The 23,542-nt window shown below is 44.9% G+C and overlaps 1 protein-coding gene across 1 annotated transcript in view; it reads left to right on the top strand.

Moving 5' to 3' along the window:
• Positions 1 to 15,252, top strand: part of dtd1 (D-aminoacyl-tRNA deacylase 1) — a 70,434-nt gene extending 55,182 nt beyond the window's left edge. Inside the window, exons 4-5 of the mRNA XM_080199900.1 lie at positions 4,329 to 4,504; positions 15,047 to 15,252. Of these exons, the coding sequence (XP_080056026.1) occupies positions 4,329 to 4,484 (156 nt within the window). The 3' untranslated portion in view covers positions 4,485 to 4,504; positions 15,047 to 15,252. The remainder of the gene's footprint in view (positions 1 to 4,328; positions 4,505 to 15,046) is intronic.
• The last annotated feature ends 8,290 nt before the right edge of the window (positions 15,253 to 23,542 follow it).

The following is a 23,542-nucleotide window of genomic DNA, read 5'->3' as shown; positions in this document are numbered from 1 at the left end:
GTTTTAATTTTAAGTCAAGTGTCTCATTCCTTTAGGTTGTGTATAGTTTTAGGAGATTTTTAAAATATCAAAGTTGAAATATTCTTTCCACAACTTTTTCTGTCTCCTGACTCTCTCTTTCCGCACCCAGTTGTTCTTTCTCTCTATTCCCTTCCCTTTCAGTAACTGCTCAATCCTTCCACTGTGTATTTCCAATCCTCAAACCTCATTGGCCAAGGAGATAATCTGATTGGTTTTCCTACCTGTTCATGTCCCAGATGCCTCATTTTCTGGGGAACACTGTCGCTAATCCATGAAGCATCTGGGCAAGACCTTTGTATCTAAAAGGTGTAGGACAGTTCCAACTAGCAGGCAGATGTTTGCCTACCTTACTGAGGCAAAACTCTCACTGACAGATCCTGTGTATGCTTAGCACTGTTTATTTCAGCCTATGCAAATACTTCATTTTAAGATATTTCTGCCTATGCAACTAACTCTGCTAACTTGACTCCATGTAGAATCAGAAGGTTAAAGGCTAGTTAAAAATTGACTGCATTCCTGAAGGGTACACAACGCAGGCAAACAAGATTTTCATAACGGCAGCTGCTAGAATTGTTCTTTTTTTGGGACAGAGACAGCCTGAGATAAAAAAAATTCATGACAAGAGGAGGGTTAAAACATAGTTTGAATTTTACTGTGTGTTTTTCAGTTTGTTTTTGAGGTCAGTTCAGTACAGGGACTGGCAGTAGAAGCTTTCTTTTTAGAAGTTTGCTTTTTACTTTCACTTCTCTCAATATTAAGTTCTGTTCAACAAAAGAAAATATTTAAAAACTCATATCAGTGCTGTTTCCTCATCTATTCAAACAAATGAATGGACTCTATCACTCACCCATTGTGGGCTGCACGGTGGCACAGTGGTTAGCACTGCTGCCTCACAGTGCCAGGGACCTGGGTTTGATTCCCATCCCGGGTCACTGTCTGCGTGGAGTCTGCATGTTCTCCCTATGTCTGCGTGGGTTTCCTCTGGATGCTCCTGTTTCCTCCCACAGTCGGAAAGATGCACTGGTTAGGTACATTGGCCATGCAAAATTATCCCTCAGTGTACCCAAACAGGAATGTGGTGACTAGGGGATTTTCACAGTAACTTCACTGCGGTGTTAATGTAAGCCTACTTGTGACACTAATAGATAAACTCGAACTTTTAATTGTCCAAACTAAGAGTTTGAAATACCGGAGACATGGGGGGGGAGGGATTTTCTGGTCGCATTTACCCCAAAACCGGAAAATCCTGCCCGAGGTCAATGGACCTTTGCACGGTCCGTGTCGTGCCTGCTACAGTTCCCATGGTGAGCGGGATGGGAAAATTCCGGCCCTGTTGTGTGACATTTTGCCGTTGATAGGAGAGGGGTGCCCTGGATTGTCTTACCGTGCTGATCTGCCTCCGCAGTGGCTGTTGTTCCACAAGATCTTCACTCTGTTCTGATTATCGCCATTAAAGTGATGCCACCTTCAGCCGTAAGGATTGAAACTGGCACTTGTTCTCAAAAAAGAGACGATTAGAAGTTTTACAAAAGGGAATTGGTAATCAGATGGGGGAGAAGTATTTTATCCAACGCCACAATAGGGGAATCAAAGCTGGGTTTAAGTTATGAATAATGGATTCGGAATAGGTTGCTATCTAGTGCAATAAATAATGTATCTACTGAGCCAAACGAAAGGGAATTGGGATTATTTTCTGACTGCAGAGTGAGTCATTTTATTTTTTGGAAAAACAACATGACTGGGCATGTGGGCAAAGCCTGGATGTAGTGCCAGTCCCCTGCCTACCTTCCAGCACAGGCTGGTGAGCTGCCTCCTTGAGCCACTGCTGCTCCTGTGGTGAGGGCAATTCGACAGCACTGCTCGGAAGGCAGTTCCATCCATTTTGGCCCAACAGTAGAACGGTGTTTCTGGGTCACAACGGAGTGGCACAGTGGTTAGCGCTGCTGCCTCACAGCACCAGGGACCCCTGGTTCGATTCCTGGCTCGGGTCACTCTCTGTGTGGAGTCTGCACATTCTCGCTGTATTTGTGTGGGCTTCCTCCGAGTGCTCTGGTTTTCTCCCACAGTCCAGGGCTGTGCGGGTTTGGTGGATTGGCCAAACTTGCTCCTTAGTGCAGGGGGACTAAGTAGGGTAAATGCATCGGGTTATGGGGATAGGGCCTCGGTGGGATTGTGGTTGATACAGATTCAATGGGTCAAGTGGCCTCCTTCTTCATTGAAGGATTCTATGCTTCAATGATAAGTCACTTAAAAGATAACATGGAGGCATGTTCCCATGAATCATAGAGAGTCTTTGAGATATACAGCACGGAAACAGGCCTTTGTCCAACTCGTCCCTGATGACCTGAAACTGAACTAGTCCCATTTGCCTGCGTTTGGCCCCTATCCCTCTAAACCGTTCCCATCCATGTACCTGTCCAAATGTCTTTTAAATGTTGTAATTATACCCGCCTCTACCACCTCCTCTGGCAGCTCATTCCATACACTCACCACCCTCTGTGTGAAAAAGTTGCCCCTCGGGTCCCTTTCCCCTCTCACTGTAAACCTATGCCCTCTAGTTTTGGACTCCCCAACCGTAGGGAAAAGACATTGGCTATTCACCCTATCTATGCCCCCCATGATTTTATAAACCTCTATAAGGTCAATCCCTCATCCTCCTACACTCCAGAGAAAATATTTCCAGCCTCTCCTTGTAATTCAAACATTCCCGTCCTGGTAACAGCCTTGTAAATCTTTTTTTTGCACCCTTTCCAGTTTAATAACATCCTTCCTGTAGCAGGGTGGAATTACCAATGTGGCCTTACCAATGTCTTTTACAGTTGTAACATAACATCCCAACTCCTGTACTCAGTGCTCTGAGCGATGAAGGCCAGGCGCCTTCTTCACCATCCTGTCTACTTGTGATGCCACTTTCAAGGAACTATGTACCTGCACCCCTAGCCTGTTGCCCATGCCACATCTAGAATATTTCAGTTTACTTAAAGAACGATATTTATAATTGGGGGGCAGTACAGAGGAGGTTTACTCAGATAACCCCCAGGTATGGAGGGACTGCCACGTGAGGAAAGATTGAACAGGTTGGATCAGTACCTCTGGGACTTCAGGAGGATTAGAGATGATGTGGTTGAAACTTGTAAGATTCTTTGGGGATTGGACATGATAAATGTTGAGAGGAAGTTTCCACTTGTGGGAGAATGGAAGACCGCAGTTGCAGAATAAGAGGGTGCTTGCTTACAACGGATTTGAGGAAGAATTTCTTCTCTCAAGTATGGTGAATCTTTGGAATTCTTCACCCCTGTGGAGATTGACTCCCTGAGCATTTCAAAGGCTGAGATTGATAGGTTTTTAATGAGTCTGGGAATTAAGGATCAGGGAAAGGAGGCAGGAAAGTGGACTTAGTGAGTGTTAGATGTGCCACGATCTTATTATATGGTGGAGCAGGCTCGAAGGGCTGAATGGCCTACTCTAGTTCCTGTTTCCTATGGTGTCCTTTTTGGTGGTGTTTGGGAGCTGCTCTTGAAGATAATGGCGGGAGTGGGAGGGGGGCGGATGAGATTGGAGGCAGTTCAGAGGAAGTTCACTAGATAGATTCCGGAGATGAGGGGTTTGTCGTATGAAGAGAGATTGAACAGTTTAGGCCTGTATTCTCTGGAATTGAGAAGAATGAGGGGAGATCAAATTGAGGTATTCAAGATGATAAAAGGTATGGATAAAGTAGACGGGGAGCAGATACTTCCTCTTGTGGGACATTCTAGGACGAGAGGTCATAGTCTTAGGATAAGGGGTAGCAAATTTAAAACAGAGTTGAGAAGAAACTACTTCTCCCAAAGTGTTGTGAATCTGTGGAATTTGCTATCCCAATGTGGGGTGGACGCTGAGACAGTGAGTAAATTTAAGGAGGAGTTAGATAGATTTTTAATTAGTAATGGGTTGAAAGGTTAAGGGGAAGAGGCAGGAAAATGGGGACAAGGGGCAGATCAGCCATGATCGAATGGCACAGCGGACTCGATGGGCCGAATGGCCTAATTCTGTTCCAATATCTTATGAACTTATGAAGTACTCCTGCCTGGTGAGACGAGATGGATGATAAGAGTGGATAGTTTGAACGGTGTCTCCACTTTCTCTGGGAATAGGCTGAATCAGATTCACCATGGCAACTGCAGGCCTGAGCTCCTAGGGAATCCTGCAGCCCTGATCAGTGAAGCCTAATCAATAGGGAAAGAGTAGCTGACATGCCTAGTTGTGGAAGAGCTGGCAAATGCTCATTCCCGTTAATCGAGTGAAACCTCTTTTTTATGTGCTTACAGCTAACAAAACTGGAAAAACAGCAGCAACGGAAGGAGAAGACAAGAACTAAAGCACCTTCCGAGTACACCAAGGAGAAAAGTGCCTCACGCAGTAAAGATGACCCCAGTGCTAGCAGTGGTGCTGATGGAGATGTTTCATCAGAAAGAGAGCCCTAATGTTTCAGCGTAGAACACTGGTATGTATATACTGTTCCAATGGGGAAGCGATGGCCCTGAGGTATTAACGCTAGACCAGAAACCCAGCTAATGTTCTGGGGACCCGGTTTCGAATCCTGCTATGGCAGATGGTGGAATTTGAATTCAATAATAAATATCTGGAATTAAGAATCTACTGATGACATGAAACCATTGTCGATTGTTGGAAAAACCCCATCTGGTTCACTAATGCCCTTTAGAGAAGGAAATCTGCTGTCCTTACCTGGTCTGGCCTACATGTGACTCCAGAGCCATAGCAATGTGGTTGACTCTTAACATAGAACATTGCAGTGTAGTACAGGCCCTTCGGCCCTCGATGTTGTGCCGACCTGTGAAACCAATCTAAAGCCCATCTAACCTACACTATTCCAATGTCATCCATATGTTTATCCAATGACCATTTAAATGCCCTTAATGTTGGCGGGTCCGCTAATTGCCCTCAGGCAACTGGATTAGGCAGTAAATACTACCCAGCCGGCGATGCCAATGTCCCATGAATGAATAAGGATTGGACAACTCCTGGTTTAATTCCATTCTGCACTTTATTAGCCCATTTCCCCCTTCCTGAACATGATGTCCAGTTTAGCCTTTGAACCATAATGAGTGAACGTGAGGACATTTTTTCTTTATTCAATGGTGGGCACCGCAGACCAGCCAGCATTTATCGCACATCCTTTCTCCCTCAGTAGTTTGTTTGAGTGATGGTTATCTACTGGGGTTTGGTTCCACAGGCCCTGAATGACCAGCTATTCATTATTCAGAGAGCTACAGAAGTCACCCAATCAGTCCTGTCCACCCTGCTCTACCTCTGTAATCGCCCCCCAGAGCTCATCTACCTTTGTTTCAAAGTCAGTTATTCTCTCCATCCCTCTCAGGCAGTGACTTCCAGGCCATTGCCACTGACAAAACATTTCTCTACACCCCCCCACATTTCTTGCCCAAAACCCTAAATCTGTATTCCCCATCCCACTTCTGACAAACTTTATTAGGGGCAGCACGGTGGCACAGTGGTTAGCACTGCTGCCTCACAGTGCTGGAGATCCAGGTTCAATTCTCTACGCTATCTGTGTGGAGTCTGCATGTTCCCTCCATATCTGCGTGGGTTTCCTCTGGTTTTCTCCCACAGTCTGAAAGACGTGCTGGTTAGGTGCATTGGCCGTACTAAACTCCCCCTCAGTGTAGCCAAACAGACACCGGAGTGTGGCGACCAGGGGATTTTCACAGTAACTTCTTTGCAGTGTTAATGCAAGCCTACTTGTGATGCTAATAAATAGCTGATGGCACAAAGACAAAGTTTAATGGGTAGATTTGCTTTATCATAGAATCCCTACAATGTAGAAGGGCCATTTGGCCTATTGAGACTGCACCGAGAACAATTCGACCCAACCCCTATCCCCATAATGCCATGTATTTACCCCATTAATCACCCTAACCAACACACCTTGGGAGGTGTGAGGGAGAATTTAGCATGGCTAATCTGCCTAACCGGCACATCTTTGCAGTGTGGGTGGAAACTAGAGCACCCAGAGGAAACCCACGCAGACACAGGGAGAATGTGCAAACTCTGCACAGACAGTGACCCAAGCTGGGAATTGAACCTGTGTCCCTGGTGCTGTGTGGCAGCAGAGCTAACCACTGTGCTGTCCCAGATCTTTATCCAGGCCTATCTGAATCTTGTATACCTCAGTCAAATTTCCTTTCATATGATCAGTGTCCACTGGCCTTTCTGTTGCAAGTGGCTCCACAGTCAAGTTTCATCTTATTCTCAAGCTGAGACGCAGGAGGCAGTGAGCAGGCCATAACCTGTGTCTCTACCTGATCCTTCACCTCTGTCACAGCACCAAAGCTGGGTGGGGTGACTCGATTATAAACCATCGCTGGTCAGTTCACTCGGTGCAGGCCAGAAACTGACACTAAACCAGGCTTTAATGATCTCAGATTCATTACAGCACAGAAAGAGGCCATTTGACCCCTTGTGTGCTCGCTCTCCCCTCCCCCAGTTATCCTGCATCCTCTTCCTTCTTACATCATAATCATAAGAATGAGGAGGCCATTCAGTCCCTCGAGCCTGCTCCGCCATTCAATACAATCAGGGCTGATCTCATCTCTGCCTCAACTCTACTTTCCTGCCCGTTCTCCATAGCCTACAACCTATAACTAATTAAAAATCTGTCTTTCTCCTCCTCAAATTTATTCAATGTCCCGGCATTCAACACACTCGGGGGGAGTGAATTCCACCTATTTTTAAAAAATTCATTTGTGGGACATGGGTGTCACTGACTGGCCAGCATTTATTGCCCATCCCTAGTTGCCCTTGAGAAGGTGGTGGTGAGCTGCCTTCTTGAATTGCTGCAGTCCATGTTCTGTGGGTTGACTCACAATGCTGTTAGGGAGGGAATTCCAGGATTTTGACCCAGCGACTGCGAAGGAACGGCGATCTATTTCCAAGTCAGGATGGTGAGTGGTTTGGAGGGGAACTTGCTGGTGGTGGTGGTCCCATCTATCTGCTGCCCTTGTCCTTCTAGATGGAAGTGGTCATGGGTTTAGAAGGTGCTGCTAAGGATCTTTGGTGAATTGCTGCAGAGCTTCTTGTAGATAGTACACACTGCTGCTACTGAGTGTCGGTGGTGGAGGGAGTGGATGTTTGTAGATGTGGTGCCAATCAAGTGGGCTGCTTTGTCTTGGATGGTGTCGAGTTTCTTGAGTGTTGTTGGAGCTGCACCCATCCAGGCAAGTGGGGAGTATTCCATCACACTCCTGACTTGTGCCTTGTAGATGGTCGATGGGCTTTGGGGAGTCAGGAGGTGAGTATTCCCAGCCTCAGATCCTTTGAGAGAAGTAATTTTTCCTCTTCTCTGTTTTAAATCTGTTTCCCCTTATCCTAAAACTATGACCTCTCATTCTCGATTGCCCACATGAGGAAACACCCTCTCCATAACTACGTTGTCAATTCCCCTTATCACCTTGTACACCTCAATTAGATTTCCTCTCATTCCTGTAAACTAGATCTAGGCCTAAATTGCCCACTCTCTCTTGGTAAGCCTCATCTTTGGAATCAATCGAGTGAACCTCTTTTAGCAGACACTGGCGGGGGTTAAGAGGCCTAAGTCACGTCCCAGACCGGGGCAGAATTTCCTGATCTATGTTGCTGACAAACTGAGATACAAGCCATGTGAGTGGCACAGTGGCTAGCACCGCTGCCTCACAGCACCAGGATCCAGATTCAATTCCAGCCTTGGGTGACTGTCTGTGTGGAGTTTGCGCATTCTCCACATGTCTGCGAGGGTTTCCTTGGCGTTCTCTGGTTTCCTCCCATAGTCCAAAGGTGTGTGTGGCCAGGTTATTTGGTCATGCTAAATTGACCTTAGTTCCAAGCAGGATAATTCTATGGAGTTACGCGAATAGGGCCTGGGTGGGATTGTGGTCAGTACAGATTCAATGGGCTGAGTGGCCTCCTTCTGTACTGTAGGACTCAATGTGTTTATGAAAGGTGCGCTTCCTTTGTTTCTGGCTCCAACCCTCCCTGTGTGAGTGCCGGAATATTCTTCATATTTTGGATTTAGCTGGTTTGTGTTGCAAAGAGTGAGTAATACAAGCCGCGGGAATCTCCCCAGCGGGTTCACCAGTTGTGTAAATCTCACGCCCTGACATATCTTTGCCTTTGTGTGTTATTCTGTCGGTTCTCGTCAGCACTTGAGCGCTGCGTCGCTCGTGGGCACCCGTCCGGATCAACAACAATTAAATCATCTTCAACTGGTAACGTTGCTTTGAGTCAAAGCCCTTTGGTTTTGGAATTAACGGAGTCTACGGATCCTCATCAGCCTGTTCTTTAATAAACAGGAGCTCTTTATTTACAAGAAAGTTTGATTTCGATATTCTGGATTTTTTTAATTCAATTCTGCAGGGCAGGAGGAGGCCATTCTGCCCATCGAGTCTGTACTGACCACAATCCCACCCAGGCCTAATCCCTATAAACCCATGCATTTAACCTACTAGTCCCCCTGACACTAATGGACATTTAGCATAGGCAATCCACCTAACCGCCAATGGCCAAGCCACCTTCCTGGCCTTATTAGGCAAGTGTTGCCAACAGGCCAGGATTGGCGGACTGACTCCTCTCTTTGTCCCACTCCTGAGTTGGTTACAGCAGAATTTGAATCTATAAAAAAGGTAACATTGCCCATACAACCTATAGACTTAACTTGTGAAGCACAGTGCAACAAATAAAGCAGCGTGTTTCCTTAGTAAAGAGTAATATGTTGGGGTGGATTTTTCTCAAAGATTCTCAGTGTCAAACGGGCACAGAAACCTCTTGTTTTCTCACCAGTTTATTCAGCAAGGTAGGTAATGGTAATTTACGGCGCCCTCTATGATACGGAGGCTGTAATGTGATTCTTGTCGGTGGGGGTGGGGTTTCAGCTCACCCGAGAAGCCGGCTGCTGCGTGCTAGGGGCGCCATTGCACATGCGCCCTGATCGCCCAGTATCCTGTGTGCACGTAGTGGGGGCGATTCTCCCATCCCGCTGCTTTGATTTTTTTAGTGCAGCGGGCTGGGAGCTTTAAACGGGGCCAGATTAGCATGACTCGTGCTGAGCATCCAGCCCCGAGTGGGAGGATTTCCAGCACTGTCAGCTCCGCGTCGGAAACAGGCGAGGGGCAAAGGTTCGAAGGCGTGGTCTTTATGTGTCACCTCAGCCGGTGCGGGAATTGAACCTGCGCTGTTGGTATTGCTGTGCATCGCTAACCAGCTGTCCAGCCAACTGAGCATTGTGGCTCTGTGACACATCTCTGCTGTAGAAGCTTCTCAGCAAAAGCAGTTTGTTCACCAATCCCTCTGTCCCACAATTCCCTGTCTTGAGTTGAGAGTGGTCCATTTTGATTTGGAAAGGAGTTGTTTTAGGTCAACTTGCAAATACACGTTTGAAGTTTATTTATTAGTCACAAGTGGGCTTACATTCACACCGCAATGAAGTTACTGTGAAAATCCCCTGGGCGCCTGTTCTGGCACACTGAGGGAGAATGACCAGCCCGTCTTTCAGACTGTGGGAGGAAAGCAGAGCACCCGGAGGAAACCCACACAGACATGGGGAGAATGTGCAGACTCCACACAGACAGTGACCCGAGCAGGGAATCGAACCCGGGTCCCTGGCACTGTGAGGCAGCAGTGCTAACCACTGTGCCACTGTGCTGCCCTGTAACACCACAGTGAGCAGCTGGGTATAAAACTCCATCGTGCCGTGCAGAGCCAGTTCTGAAAGCCTTGCTGAAAGATTTATATTGTAAATTAATTTAGCGTAAGGGGGTTTGGCATTTATTAATCGCAAATTGTTTTACAATCCTTTTTCATGACTTTTGTGGAAGTGATTCCTTAATAAAGTGATTTGTCTTTAACGTAAGTAATTACGGTGACCTGTACAGTATTTATCCCTGTGGCATTTCCTCTTCACATGCTCTGCATGCACATTAATCTGCTAGCTATGTAATTAAAGGAGAGATTGCTTGTCAAAAGGACATGTGCTCAGGTCTGGCGACACTTGACCTGAGGTTTCTTTCCAGCCTTGCAGTACCCATTGGCTAAATTTGAAATTCCAGGACTCAAATTGTTGAACCATTGTATCCCCACAGTGAAGAAGGAGGCCATTGAGCCCATTGAGTCTGCACCCACTCTCCAAAAGAGCATCTTACCCAGGCCCACGCAAATACCCCACCACCGTCCCATAATCCTATGCATTTACCTTGGCTAATCCACCTAACCTGCACATCTTTGGACACTAATGGGCAATTTAGCATGGCCAATCCATCTAACTACACTTCTTTGGACACTAAGAGGCAATTTAGCATTGCCAATGCCACTAACCTGCACATCTTTGGACATTAAGGGGCAATTTAGCATGGCCAATCCATCTAACTTGCGCATCTTTGGACACTAAGGGGCAATTTAGCATGGCCAATCCCACTAACCTGCACATCTTTGGACACTAGGGCAATTTAGCAAGGGCAATCCATCTAACCCACATGTCCTTGGACACTAAAGAGCAATTTAGCGTGGCCAGTCCACCTAACATCTTTGCACTGTGAGAGGAAACCACAGATTGGCCTTCTAAATGGATCCTTATTGGCCAAAGATGTCCAGATTAGGTGGATTGGACATGCTAAATTTCCCTTAGTATCCAAAGATGTGTAGTTTAGATGGATTAGCCATGCTAAATTGTCCCTTAATGTTCATAAATGTGTAGGTTGGATTTGTGGGGTAAATACATGGGGTTTCAGGGACCTAGATGGAGCACTCTGTTGGAGGTTTGCTGCAGACCCAATGGGCTGAATGGCCTCTTTAAGCACTGCCGGGGTTCTGTGATTTTATGTCTCTATGAGAAATCCATTGCGATTATAGTTCAGTTTAATGGGGAGGACCATTCACCTTCAGCCTATTTTTCCTGCTGAAGATGGATTAAAGATACAGGGTGGAACTTACCCTGTGGGCCCGCCACAGGAATTGTAGCGGGTGGGGTTGGACCATGCAAAGGTCCGTTGACCTGAAGCAGGATTTTCCAGTCTTGCGGTGAGCACGGCTGGAAAATCCCACCCAGAGAGTATGTAGAGTCTTGCCATAAATTAATGGGAAGTATATTAACAAAGAGGTGAGTGGATAATACTCACCGTGACAATGTATTATTAACATTTTACAGATCTTGTTCTCACAAATATTCCAGTAAAGACATTTCTCTGAGCTTTAAACACAATTAGTTCCCTCCAAATGTTTGTTCTTTTTCGGTAATTAACTCATATTTCTGCTGGTTTGGACCTAACTTATTTAGTTTAGGCTGCATGTCCAAGGCTTCTGAGCACAGAGCTGTCCAGTAAAATATTCTTGCTGTTTTTCACCTGCTTAAACTGTGTCCGAACAAAAGACTCCAATAAACCAGGCGCCTTAATTCAATAGATAGGCTGCCACTTTGTAGTATTTGGGCATCGAGAAGACAGGGTCCCACTTGGCTCAGAAAATGGCTTGAAAATGAAAAGCCCGGCCATTAGAACGACACAGTAAGAAGTCTCACAACACCAGGTTAAAGTCCAACAGGTTTATTTGGTAGCAAAAGCCACTAGCTTTCAGAGCGCTGCTCCTTTGTCAGGTGAGTGGGAGTTCTGTTCACAAACAGGACATATAAAGGCACAAACTCAATTTACAAAATAATGGTTGGAATGCGAGTCTTTACAGGTAATCAAGTCTTAAAAGCACAGACCATGTGGGTAGAGAGAGGGTTAAGCGCTCCGAAAGCTAGTAGCTTTTGCTACCAAATAAACCTTTAACCTGGTGTTGTGGAGACTTCTTACTGCGCTTACCTCAGTCCAACACTGGCATCTCCACATCATTAGAATGACAACAGTGACGGTGTATATTTATATAACATCTTAAACATAAGAATCTCTCCCCCAAGTCATTACACAGTGACACAGTGGTTAGCATTGCTGCCTCACAGTGCCAGGACCCGGGTTCAATTCCAACCTCAGATTGCTGTCTGGGTGGAGATTGCACGTTCTCCCCATGTCTGCGTGGGTTTCCTCCGGGTACACTGGTTTTCTCCCGCACTCCAAAGATGTGCGGGTTAGGTTGGGTGGATTGGCCGCACTAAAATTGATCCTTAGTGTCAGGGGGATTAGCACAAATCCCCCTGGTCACAGGAATAGGGGCCAGGTGGGATTATAGTTAGTGCAGACTTGATGGACCAAATGACCTTCTTTTGCACTGTGGGATTCTATGATCTATGACATCAAAAGCAAAATTTGATACATAAGGAGTTATGAAGGCAGATAATCAAACCATCATCCCAATACCTAAGAAAAACCAAGCTGTGTGCCTTAATGACTATCGGGTGGTGGCTCTGACATCCCTCATTATGAAGTCCTTCGAAACGCTGGTAATGTGTGAATCAATTCCAGCTTCCCAGACTACCTGGATCCACTACAGTTTGCCTACCACCGCAACAGGTCCACAACAGATGTCATCTCCTGGTCCCAAGGTGTGTAGGTTAGGTGGATTGGCCGTGCTAAATTGCCCCTTAGTGTCCTCGGATGTTTAGGTTAGGTGGATTAGCCACAGTAAATGCGTGTGGTTACAGGGACAGGGTTTGGGAAAAGGGGCTGGGTGAAATACTCTGTCAGTGAGTCAGTGCAGGCTCAAAGGGCTGAATGGCTCTTTCTGCACTGTAGGGATTCTGGGATTACATTTAAGGCGGGATAGGCGGATTTTTGGTGTCTCATTTTTGGGCAGTGGGCAGGAAAATGGAGTTGAAATCGAAGATCGGCCATGGTTGATTTGAATGGCGGAGCAGGACTCTTGGTCTCGATGGGTCTTGGTCTACTCTTGCTCCGAGCTCTCGTGTTTAGGCCTCTTCTCCAGGCTTTCTCTTCCAACTGTTCTTATTATCAAAGTCAATTTACGCTTCCAGAGGTGGATTGGGAAAAGACGGAGACCTGAGTTCCTGATATCTCTTCATGTTATTTTTCCCCTTTAATATCGAGTAGCCTGAAGAATCCTCAAAGACAACAGTTTGAGTCAAATCTTGCCCTCACGGAGGTTAATTTTCTACATTTGCCTTTTGAACATTCTGCAGCCCACGGAGCGCGAGTCTGGTACAAGCCAGTGTGCGTCTGTCCCAGAAATGTCATCCCGTTTTCCCTCTGTGGAATAAATTAAAGCGGATATTTGATCTGTCAGCTGCCCAGCCCGTGACCTGACCTCGGGATTGATGAAATGAAATGATTTTTTTCGTGGTCTGACTCATCGTTAATGTCACTGAGAGGAAGATGAAAGAGTTCCCTGCATATTCCTGACCAACACTTATTTCAAGAGGAGATGGGGATTGAGCGAAATGAATAATTCACTTCAAACCTTTGCTTTAGACTCCACTGTCCTAACCTGTCTCAAGAGCTAAATATATCTTTCAGTCCCCTTGACTTCAATCTCCAACTTCTACAGATGCACCATAGAAGGCATTCTTTCTGGGTTGGATCACAGCTTGGTATGGCTCCTGCTCTAATCAAGACTGCAAGGATCTACAAACGATCGTGAGCAAAGCCCAGTCCATCACTCAAACCAGCCTCCCATCCATTGACTCTGTCTACACTTCCTGCTGCCTCGGCAAAGCAGCCAGCATAATCAAGGACCCCAGGCAGCCCAGACATTCTCTTTTCCACCTTCTCTGTCAGGAAAAAGATACAAAATCTGAGGTCACGTACCAACCAACTCAAGAACGGCTGCTGCCATCAGACTTTTGAATGGACCAACCTCACATTAAGTTGATCTTTCTCTACACCCAAGCAATGACTGTAACACTACATTCTGCACTCTCTCCTTTCCTTTTCTATGAATGGTATACTTTGTCCGTATAACGCACAAGAAACAATACGTTTCATGCCTAATATGTGTGACAGTAATAAATCCAATCAAATCAAATTGCTGCAGGCTGATCACTTTAAATCCTGTCACATTTGAGTAAGTCCAAATGGACAGTGGAAATCTAGGGTGGATCTGTATCCAGAATTTGATAACTGGGGTCGATAATCTGAATGCTTGAACGTAGAATGGTAGAATCCATACAGTGCAGAAGGAGCCATTTGGCCCATCGATACTGCACCGACTCTCTGATAGAACATCTTACCCAGGTCCTATCCCTGTACTCCCTGCCCTCTGAAATGGCCCAGCAAGCCACTCAGTTCAAGGGCAACTAGGGATGGGCAATAAATGCTGGCTGTGTCAGTGACTCCCACATCCCATGAATGAATAAATTTGATTTGATTTATTTTGTATTGAGATACAGTGAGAAGTATTGTTTCTTGCGCGCTATACAGACAAAGCATTATGTTCGTAGACTACATAGAGGAGAAGGAAACAAGAGAGTGCAGAATTTAACAGTTATAACTCGGGTGAAGAGAGCAATCAGCTTACTATAAGGGAGGTCTATTTAAAAGTCTGATGGCAACAGGGAAGAAGCTGCTCTTGAGTTGGTTGGTAGGTGACCTCAGACTTTCGTATCTTTTTCCCGACAGAAGAAGGTGGAAGAGAGAATGTCCGGGGTCCTTAATTGTGCTGGCTGCTTTTCCAAGGCAGCGGGAAGTGTAGACGGAGTCAATGGATGGGAGGCTGGTTTGCGTGATGGACTGGACTACGCTCACACCCCTTTGTACTTCCTTGCAGTCTTGGTCAGAACAGGAGCCATACTAAGCTGTGAAACAACCAGAAAGGACACTTTCTATGGTGTGTCTGTGAAAATTGATGAGAGCCACAGCAGACATGCTGAATCTCCTTAGCCTCCTGCAGAGTGCAGGCGTTGGTGGGCTTTTTTTAATTATAGCTTCGGTGTGGAGGGAAAACTGTAATTGGTGATGTGAATTCATGAATGGTTTTTTATACAAGTATACAAACGTTAAGCCAGTGGTTGCATTCTTTTAACAACTCGGATTAAATACGAGATACGTACAGTTCATTCACTGATATTCTTTTCTTCTCCCAAAATCAACTGCAGGTTTTAAGAGACTTTCCTTTGGCGACACTGCACTGGATAATGGATTTACGGAATATTCAGACTGCATTGACCTCCGCTTTCGAGATCAGATGTGGATAGTATTACAAAAGAGAAACAAACCAAAGAGTGACCCAGCTCTTGAATTCTGAAATGTAGTTAATGAATAAACCTGTGCAGGATTGAGCCCCGTGAATCCTTAACAATAATCGCCTCTGTGATTTCATTTCAAAATACCTTCCGTACCACACGACATACTGGAGGGGGTGCACAGGAGATTCACTAGGTTGATTCCGGAGTTGAGAGGGTTAGTTTGTGAGGAGAGACTGAGTAGACTGGGGCTATACTCATTGGAATTCAGAAGAATGAGGGGAGATCTTATAGAAACATATAAGATTACAAAGGGAATAGATAAGATAGAAGCAGGGAGGTTGTTTCCATTGGAAAGTGAAACTAGAACTAGGGGGCGTAACCTCAAAATAGGAGAGCAGATTTTGGACTGAGCTGAGGAGGAACTTCTTCATCCAAAGAGTTGTGAATCTGTTGAATTTCCTGCCCTGTGAAGTAGTTGAGGCTACCTCATTGAATGTTTTTAAGGCAAGGATAGATAAATTTTTGAACAGTAAAGGAATTAAGGGTTATGGTGAGCAGGCGGGTAAGTGGAGCTGAGTCCACTAAAAGATTAGACGTGATCTTATTGAATGGCGGAGCAGGCTCAAGGGGCCAGATGGCCTACTCCTGCTCCTAATTCTTATGTTCTTATATAGGAGCAGAATTGGGCCATTTGGTTCGTCGAGTCTGCTCCACCATTCAGTCATTCTCCCTCCTTTCCTCATAACCTTTGATCGCTTGCCAATCAAGAACCTATCCATCTCAGTTTTTATCTATCGCTGCCTGGGGCAGCACAGTTCCACAGTGGTGAGCAGTGCTGCCTCACAGCGCAAGGAACCCGGATTTGATTCCTGGCTCAGGTCACTGTCTGTGCGGAGTCTGCACGCTCTTCCTGTGTCTGCACGAGTTTCCTCCAGATGCTCTGGTTTCCTCCCACAGTCTGAAAGCATGCTGGTTGGGTGCATTCTCCCTCAGTGTACCCGAACAGGCGCTGGAGTATGGCGACAAAGAGATTTTCACAGGAACTTCATTGCAGTGTTAATGTAAGCCTACTAATGGAAACATCTTCCCCATGTCCACTCTATCCAGGCCTTTCAGTATTCTGTAAGCTTCAATGAGAACTCCCTTCTTCTCTCTAAACTCCATGAAGTATGGATCCAGAGTGCTCATATGTTCCCAATGCATCAAGCTCTTTACGCCTGGGACCATTCTCGTGAACCTCCTCTGGACCCTCTACAGGGCCATCCTTCCTTAGACACAGGGCCAAAATTGTTCACAACCTGTTCCATGAGGAGTTGACTGAGGTGGTTCCAGCATTTGGTGTCCCTATTATAACACAACACTGGATTGGACATAGAGCCATTTGGGGCATGTACTGCAGGCTATGGGGCACAGTTAAGAGTAACCACCTGACCAGACTTGGAAATCAGCCAGTCACCAGCCTGAAACCCGGTGTAAAAGACTGGGGACTGGTCATTAAATGTTGCAACAACATATTCCGTTACGCACAGCTTTGCTACCTGTGAAAAATCCAGGCATTTTCTAGCATGTGTTGAGAAAACATCACCTAAAACAAGCTCCTGTTTCCCCTTCAATTACTAAAGCAAATTATTATCTAAATGGAAAGCAGTTTCAAAATGGGTCCAGGCAGAGGGATCTGGTCGTCTTTGTTCATGAATTGCAGAAAGGTGCAGCATGTAATAAGAAAGGCAAACGGCATGTTGGCACTTTTTGCAAGAGGACTGGAGCCTAAAAGTAGAGAAGTGTTGTTGCAATTGTATAGGATGTTGGTGAGACCACATATTGTGTCCAGTTTTCATCTCCCTATTTGAGGAAGGATGTGGTGGCATTGGAGGCAGGTCAGAGAAGGTTCACCAGATTGATTCCAGGGCTGAAAGGGTTGATGTACGAGAAGAGATTGAGCAGTTTGGGCTTGTACTCGCTGGAGTTTAGAGGAATAAGAGGGGATCTGATCGAGGTATGTAAAATTTTAAAAGGGATTGATGAAGTAAATGTAAACCAAATGTTCCCTCTTATGGGGCAATCACAGGTCTAGGTTGAGAGGTGGTAGATTTAAAACAGGGATGAGGAGGAAGTACTTCCTGCAGAGGGTGGTGGATTTGTGTAACTTGCTGCCCCATAACACAGTGGAGTCTGAATTGTTGAATGGTTTTAAGAAGGAGATATATTTCTAATAAAATACAGGTTAAAGGGATATGGGGGATGGGTGGGGAGGTGGATTTGAGACCAGGGAGAGATCAACCATGATCTGATTGAATGGCGGAGCAAGCTCGAAGGGCTGAATTTGCCTACTTCTGCTCCGAATTGCTGTGATCCTTCATGCAGTCACTCACGATAGGATTTTGTTAAGATTTGGATATTCTTGTGCTTAAAAGAATAGAGCTTGGAGAATTTGAGAAAACAGAATTTCCCGTTAATAGTCTCAACGTTTCTCCATAGCCCCTCACCTTTTTCGCTCCGATTCCTCCTGTTTTTGCTGCCCTGTGTGACATGGTTTACATAGCATTATGGGAACCATGTCACATAGCATTGTGGGAATCGTGTCAACCCAATGTGAATGATGTCAACCCACTGCGAGCTATTGAAGAGATTTAAAGACACAGAATAAGCAGGAAACTCAAAAGGGGAAATCAGTTCAAAGAATCAGTCGCCAAGCGAATCAAAACAAAAGGGAAGTGAGTTTTTAAATAATCAGTCAAATTTACAAGGTGAGGTGTATTGTTCAAACACTCTTATATTCACAAATAATAAATCTTTATTGCAGAAAGTAAAAGTTAAAAGCAGGTGTTCACAAAATAATACAAAAGGTTGTGAATGTAGCCCAATCCGTCACACAAACCTATCCATTGACTGTCTACACTTCCCGCTGTCTCGGCAAAGCAGTGGCATAATTAAGGACCCCACCCATCCTGGACATTCTCTCTTCCATCTTCTTCCTTGGGGAAAAAGATACAGATGTCTGAGCTCACGTACCAACTAAAAACAGCTTCCTCCCTGCTGCCGTCAGATTGTTGAATGGACCTACCTCGCATTAAATTAATCTTTCTCTACACCTCAGCTATGACTGTAACACGACATTTTGCACTCTGTTCTTTCCTTCTCTATGAATGGTACGCTTTGTCTGTATAGCGCACAAGAAACAATACTTTTCACTGTATGCTAATACATGTGACAACAATAAATCAAATCAAATCAAACATAAATAATCACAGAGTTATATCAGGGCAGAAGGAGGCCAGTTGGCCTCTTGTGCCTGCACCAGCTCTGTAAGTGAGCATCATGAGTTAATACCATTCCCCTGCCTTTTCCCTGCATCCTGCACACTGTTTCCATTCAAATAATCATCTAACGCTTTCCTGAATTCTTTGATTGAACCTGCCTCTCCCACACTTCCAGACAGAGCATTCCAGACCCAAACCACTCACTGGGTGAAAATGTTTTTTCCCTGCATCACACTTGCTACTTTTACAAATTATTTTAGATCTGTGCTCGCCTATTCTCGATCCTTATAACAATCAGGAACAGTTTCTCCCTATCTACTCTGTCCAGACTCCTCATGATCTTGAACATCCCACTCAAATCCCCTCTCAGCTTTCTTCTGTCCAAGGAGAACAGTCCCAATCTCCAAACAGGAAAATGTTGGAAAATCTCAGCAGGTCTGACAGCATCTGTGAAGACAGAATAGACCGAATGTTTCGGGACTTTGGAGTCATTGTTCAGGATTCTCTTAAGGTTTATATGCAGGTTCAGTTGGCAGTTAGGAAGGCAAATGCAATGTTAGCATTCATGTCGAGAGGGCTAGAATACAAGAGCAGGATGTACTTCTGAGGCTGTATAAGGGTCTGGCCAGACCCCATTTGGAGTATTGAGAGCAGTTTTGGACCAAATCTGAGGAAGGATGTGCTGGCCTTGGAAAGGGTCCAGAGGAGATTCACAAGAATGATCCCAGGAATGAAGAGGAGAGGCTGAGGACTCTGTGTCTGTATTCGAAGTTTAGAAGGATGAGGGGGGATCTTATTGAAACTTACAGGATACTGCGAGTCCTGGATAGAGTGGATGTGGAGAGGATGTTTCCACTAGTAGGAGAAACTAGAACCAGAGGGCACAACCTCAGGCTAAAGGGATGATCCTTTAAAACAGAGATGAGGAGGAATTTCTTCAGCCAGAGAATAGTGAATTTGTGGAACTCTTTGCTGCAAAAGGCCATGGAGGCCAGGTCATTGAGTGTCTTTGAGACAGAGATAGATAGGTTGTTGATTAATAAGGGGATCAGGGGTTATGGGGAAAAGGCAGGAGAATGGGATGAGAATAATATCAGCCATGATTGAATGGTGGAGTGGACTCGATGGGCCGAGTGGCCTAATTCTGTTCTTCTGTCTTATGGTCTTATGAAAGGTCATGTAGACTTGAAACGTTGGCTCCATTTTCTCTCCACAGATGCCGTCAGACCTGCTGAGATTTTCCAGCATTTTGCTGTTTTGCTTCAGATTCCAGCATGTGCAATATTTTGCGTTTATCGCAGTTTCAATCTCCAATCTAGTCTCATAATTGAAGTTTCTCATCCCCTGGGACCATTCTTGTAAACCTTTACTGTCCAGTGTGTTCACATCCTTCCTATTGTGTGGCTGAAACTGGGTACTGCATTCTAGCTGAGGTTTAACTATTGTCTTGCATAAGTTCAGCATAACCTCCTTGTTTTTATATTCTATGCCCCTATTAATAAAGCCCAGAATACGATATGCTTTCTTACCTTCTCTTTCACCAGCTCTGTCTCTTCAATAGTCCAAGCACATATACACCCAGCTCCTTCTTCCCCTTTAGGAATTTTACCTCTCATATTAAATTGCCGCTCTGTGGTCTTCATAACAAAATGCATCATCTCACACTTCTCTGCGTTGAGCTTTATCTGCCATCTATCTGCTCACTCCATCAGCTTGCCGATGCCCTTTTAAAGTTTGACACTGTCCTTCAGGTTTATAACAGTGCCCCAATGTGAAAAAAAAACGAATAGATACCAACATTTCAGTGGCATTCTCCAGAATTTCAAAATTTATGACAAAAATTGTTTTTAAATATTGTTAACTCATCAGATAGAACAAAAAAAAAGCCCGCTGTATAAAGCAGGGCACCAGAACCTCCAGACTGTCACTTAATAGTGTCTGTGATATTGTCATTACACCGAGGGAGTGTGGGATATTATTACACTGAGGGAGTGTGGGATATTCTTACACTGAGGGAGTGTGGGATATTATTACACTGAGGGAGTGTGGGATATTATTACACTGAGGGAGTGTGGGATATTATTACACTGAGGGAGTGTGGGATATTATTACACTGAGGGAGTGTGGGATATTATTACACTGAGGCAGTGTGGGATATTATTACACTGAGGGAGTGTGGGATATTATTACACTGAGGCAGTGTGGGATATTATTACACTGAGGGAGTGTGGGATATTATTACACTGAGGGAGTGTGGGATATTATTACACTGAGGGAGTGTGGAATATTATTACACTGAGGGAGTGTGGGATATTATTACACTGAGGGAGTGTGGGATATTCTTACACTGAGGGAGTGTGGGATATTATTACACTGAGGCAGTGTGGAATATTATTACACTGAGGGAGTGTGGGATATTATTACACTGAGGGAGTGTGGGATATTATTACACTGAGGGAGTGTGGGATATTATTACACTGAGGCAGTGTGGGATATTATTACACTGAGGGAGTGTGGGATATTATTACACTGAGAGAGTGTGGGATATTATTACACTGAGGGAGTGTGGGATATTATTACACTGGGAGAGTGTGGGATATTATTACACTGAGAGAGTGTGGGATATCATTACACTGAGAGAGTGTGGGATATTATTACACTGAGGGAGTATGGGATATTATTACACTGAGAGAGTGTGAGATATTCTTACACTGAGGGAGTGTGGGATATTATTACACTGAGGGAGTGTGGGATATTATTACACTGAGAGAGTGTGGGATATTATTACACTGAGAGAGTGTGGGATATTATTACACTGAGAGAGTGTGGGATATTATTACACTGAGGGAGTGTGGGATATTATTACACTGAGGGAGTGTGGGATATTCTTACACTGAGGGAGTGTGGGATATTATTACACTGAGGGAGTGTGGGATATTATTACACTGAGGGAGTGTGGGATATTATTACACTGAGGCAGTGTGGGATATTATTACACTGAGGGAGTGTGGGATATCATTACACTGAGGGAGTGTGGGATATCATTACACTGAGGGAGTGTGGGATATCATTACACTGAGGGAGTGTGGGATATTATTACACTGAGGGAGTGTGGGATATTATTACACTGAGGGAGTGTGGGATATTCTTACACTGAGGGAGTGTGGGATATTATTACACTGAGGGAGTGTGGGATATTATTACACTGAGGAAGTGTGGGATATTATTACACTGAGGGAGTGTGGGATATTCTTACACTGAGGGAGTGTGGGATATTATTACACTGAGGGAGTGTGGGATATTATTACACTGAGGGAGTGTGGGATATTATTACACTGAGGGACTGTGGGATATTCTTACACTGAGGGAGTGTGGGATATTATTACACTGAGGGAGTGTGGGATATTATTACACTGAGGGAGTGTGGGATATTATTACACTGAGGGAGTGTGGGATATTATTACACTGAGGGAGTGTGGGATATTCTTACACTGAGGGAGTGTGGAATATTATTACACTGAGGGAGTGTGGGATATTATTACACTGAGGAAGTGTGGGATATCTTTACACTGAGGGAGTGTGGGATATTCTTACACTGAGGGAGTGTGGGATACTATTACACTGAGGGAGTGTGGGATATTATTACACTGAGGGAGTGTGGGATATTATTACACTGAGGGAGTGTGGGATATTATTACACTGAGGGAGTGTGGGATATTATTACACTGAGGGAGTGTGGGATATTATTACACTGAGGGAGTGTGGGATATTATTACACTGAGGGACTGTGGGATATTCTTACACTGAGGGAGTGTGGGATACTATTACACTGAGGGAGTGTGGGATATTATTACACTGAGGGAGTGTGGGATACTATTACACTGAGGGAGTGTGGGATATTATTACACTGAGGGAGTGTGGGATATTCTTACACTGAGGGAGTGTGGAATATTATTACACTGAGGGAGTGTGGGATATTATTACACTGAGGGAGTGTGGAATATTATTACACTGAGGGAGTGTGGGATACTATTACACTGAGGGAGTGTGGAATATTATTACACTGAGGGAGTGTGGGATATTATTACTCTGAGGGCACCAAGGGGCAAATTACCATGGGCAATCCACCCAATCTACACATCTTTGGAGTGTGGGAAGGAACCGGACCATTTGGAAGAAACCCACACAGATATAGGGAGAATCTGCAAACACCACACAGACACCCAAGGCTGGAATTGAACCCGGGTCCGTGGCACTATGAGGCCACTGTGCCACCCACAGATGACACCCTGATTCTCCAGACTGATTAAATACCTGGGCCTTGGCTTGGATTAGAATAATTCCAAAGTGTATTAACACTGATACCGGAATGAGAGTTCTGGCAGGGGACAAGGCCTCAACGATATAGATTACCAATCACACAACAGGCAGTGATGGTGATGGCTGTGCGCGGTCTGCTGCTTTGGTAATACTTCTCTATGACAATGTGCTGTTGTTGATGTAGCATCCAGCAACAAGTCACACCAGGCAATTCTCATTAACTGGTACAAACTAATGGCTTTTATGGAGCTGTCAAAAAGACAAGTTGCCCTCAGTTAATGCACATTGATGAGTTTACAGTAAGTGATTTTTCACTTGTTGTAATGTAATTTATTAAATGTGGGACTGACACATTACACAGACTGAACAATCTCAGATTCCCAACACAAAATCCTTAGGCCTTATTGTTCAGAGTGCATTCTGTAAAGCATTGGAACTATTGACCTGACTGATATGGTGTGTATCTTTTGTGTGAGTGTGTCTGTGTACATTTGTGAGTGTGTGCATCTGTACATGCATGCATTTGTGTGCAGTGTGTGTGTGCACGCGGCTATGTACATTTGTGTTTGTGTGTCTGTGTACATGTGTGCATCTGTATAAAGTTTTAAGTTTATTAATTAGTGCTACAAGTATGTTAACATTGCAATGAAGTTACTGTGAAAATCCCCTAGTCGCCACACCTGGCGCCTGTTTGGGTACACCAAGGGAGAATTTGGTATAGCCAATGCATCCTAACCAGCACATTTTTTTCAGACTGTGGGAGGAAATCGGAGCATGGGGAGGAAATCCACACAGACATGGAGAAAACATGCAGACTCCACAGTGA

Source organism: Carcharhinus amblyrhynchos, chromosome 12, assembly GCF_965287045.1.
Source record: "Carcharhinus amblyrhynchos chromosome 12, sCarAmb.v2.hapA, whole genome shotgun sequence".
Lineage (NCBI taxonomy): Eukaryota > Metazoa > Chordata > Chondrichthyes > Carcharhiniformes > Carcharhinidae > Carcharhinus > Carcharhinus amblyrhynchos.
This window is presented reverse-complemented; position numbering and strand designations above follow the sequence as displayed.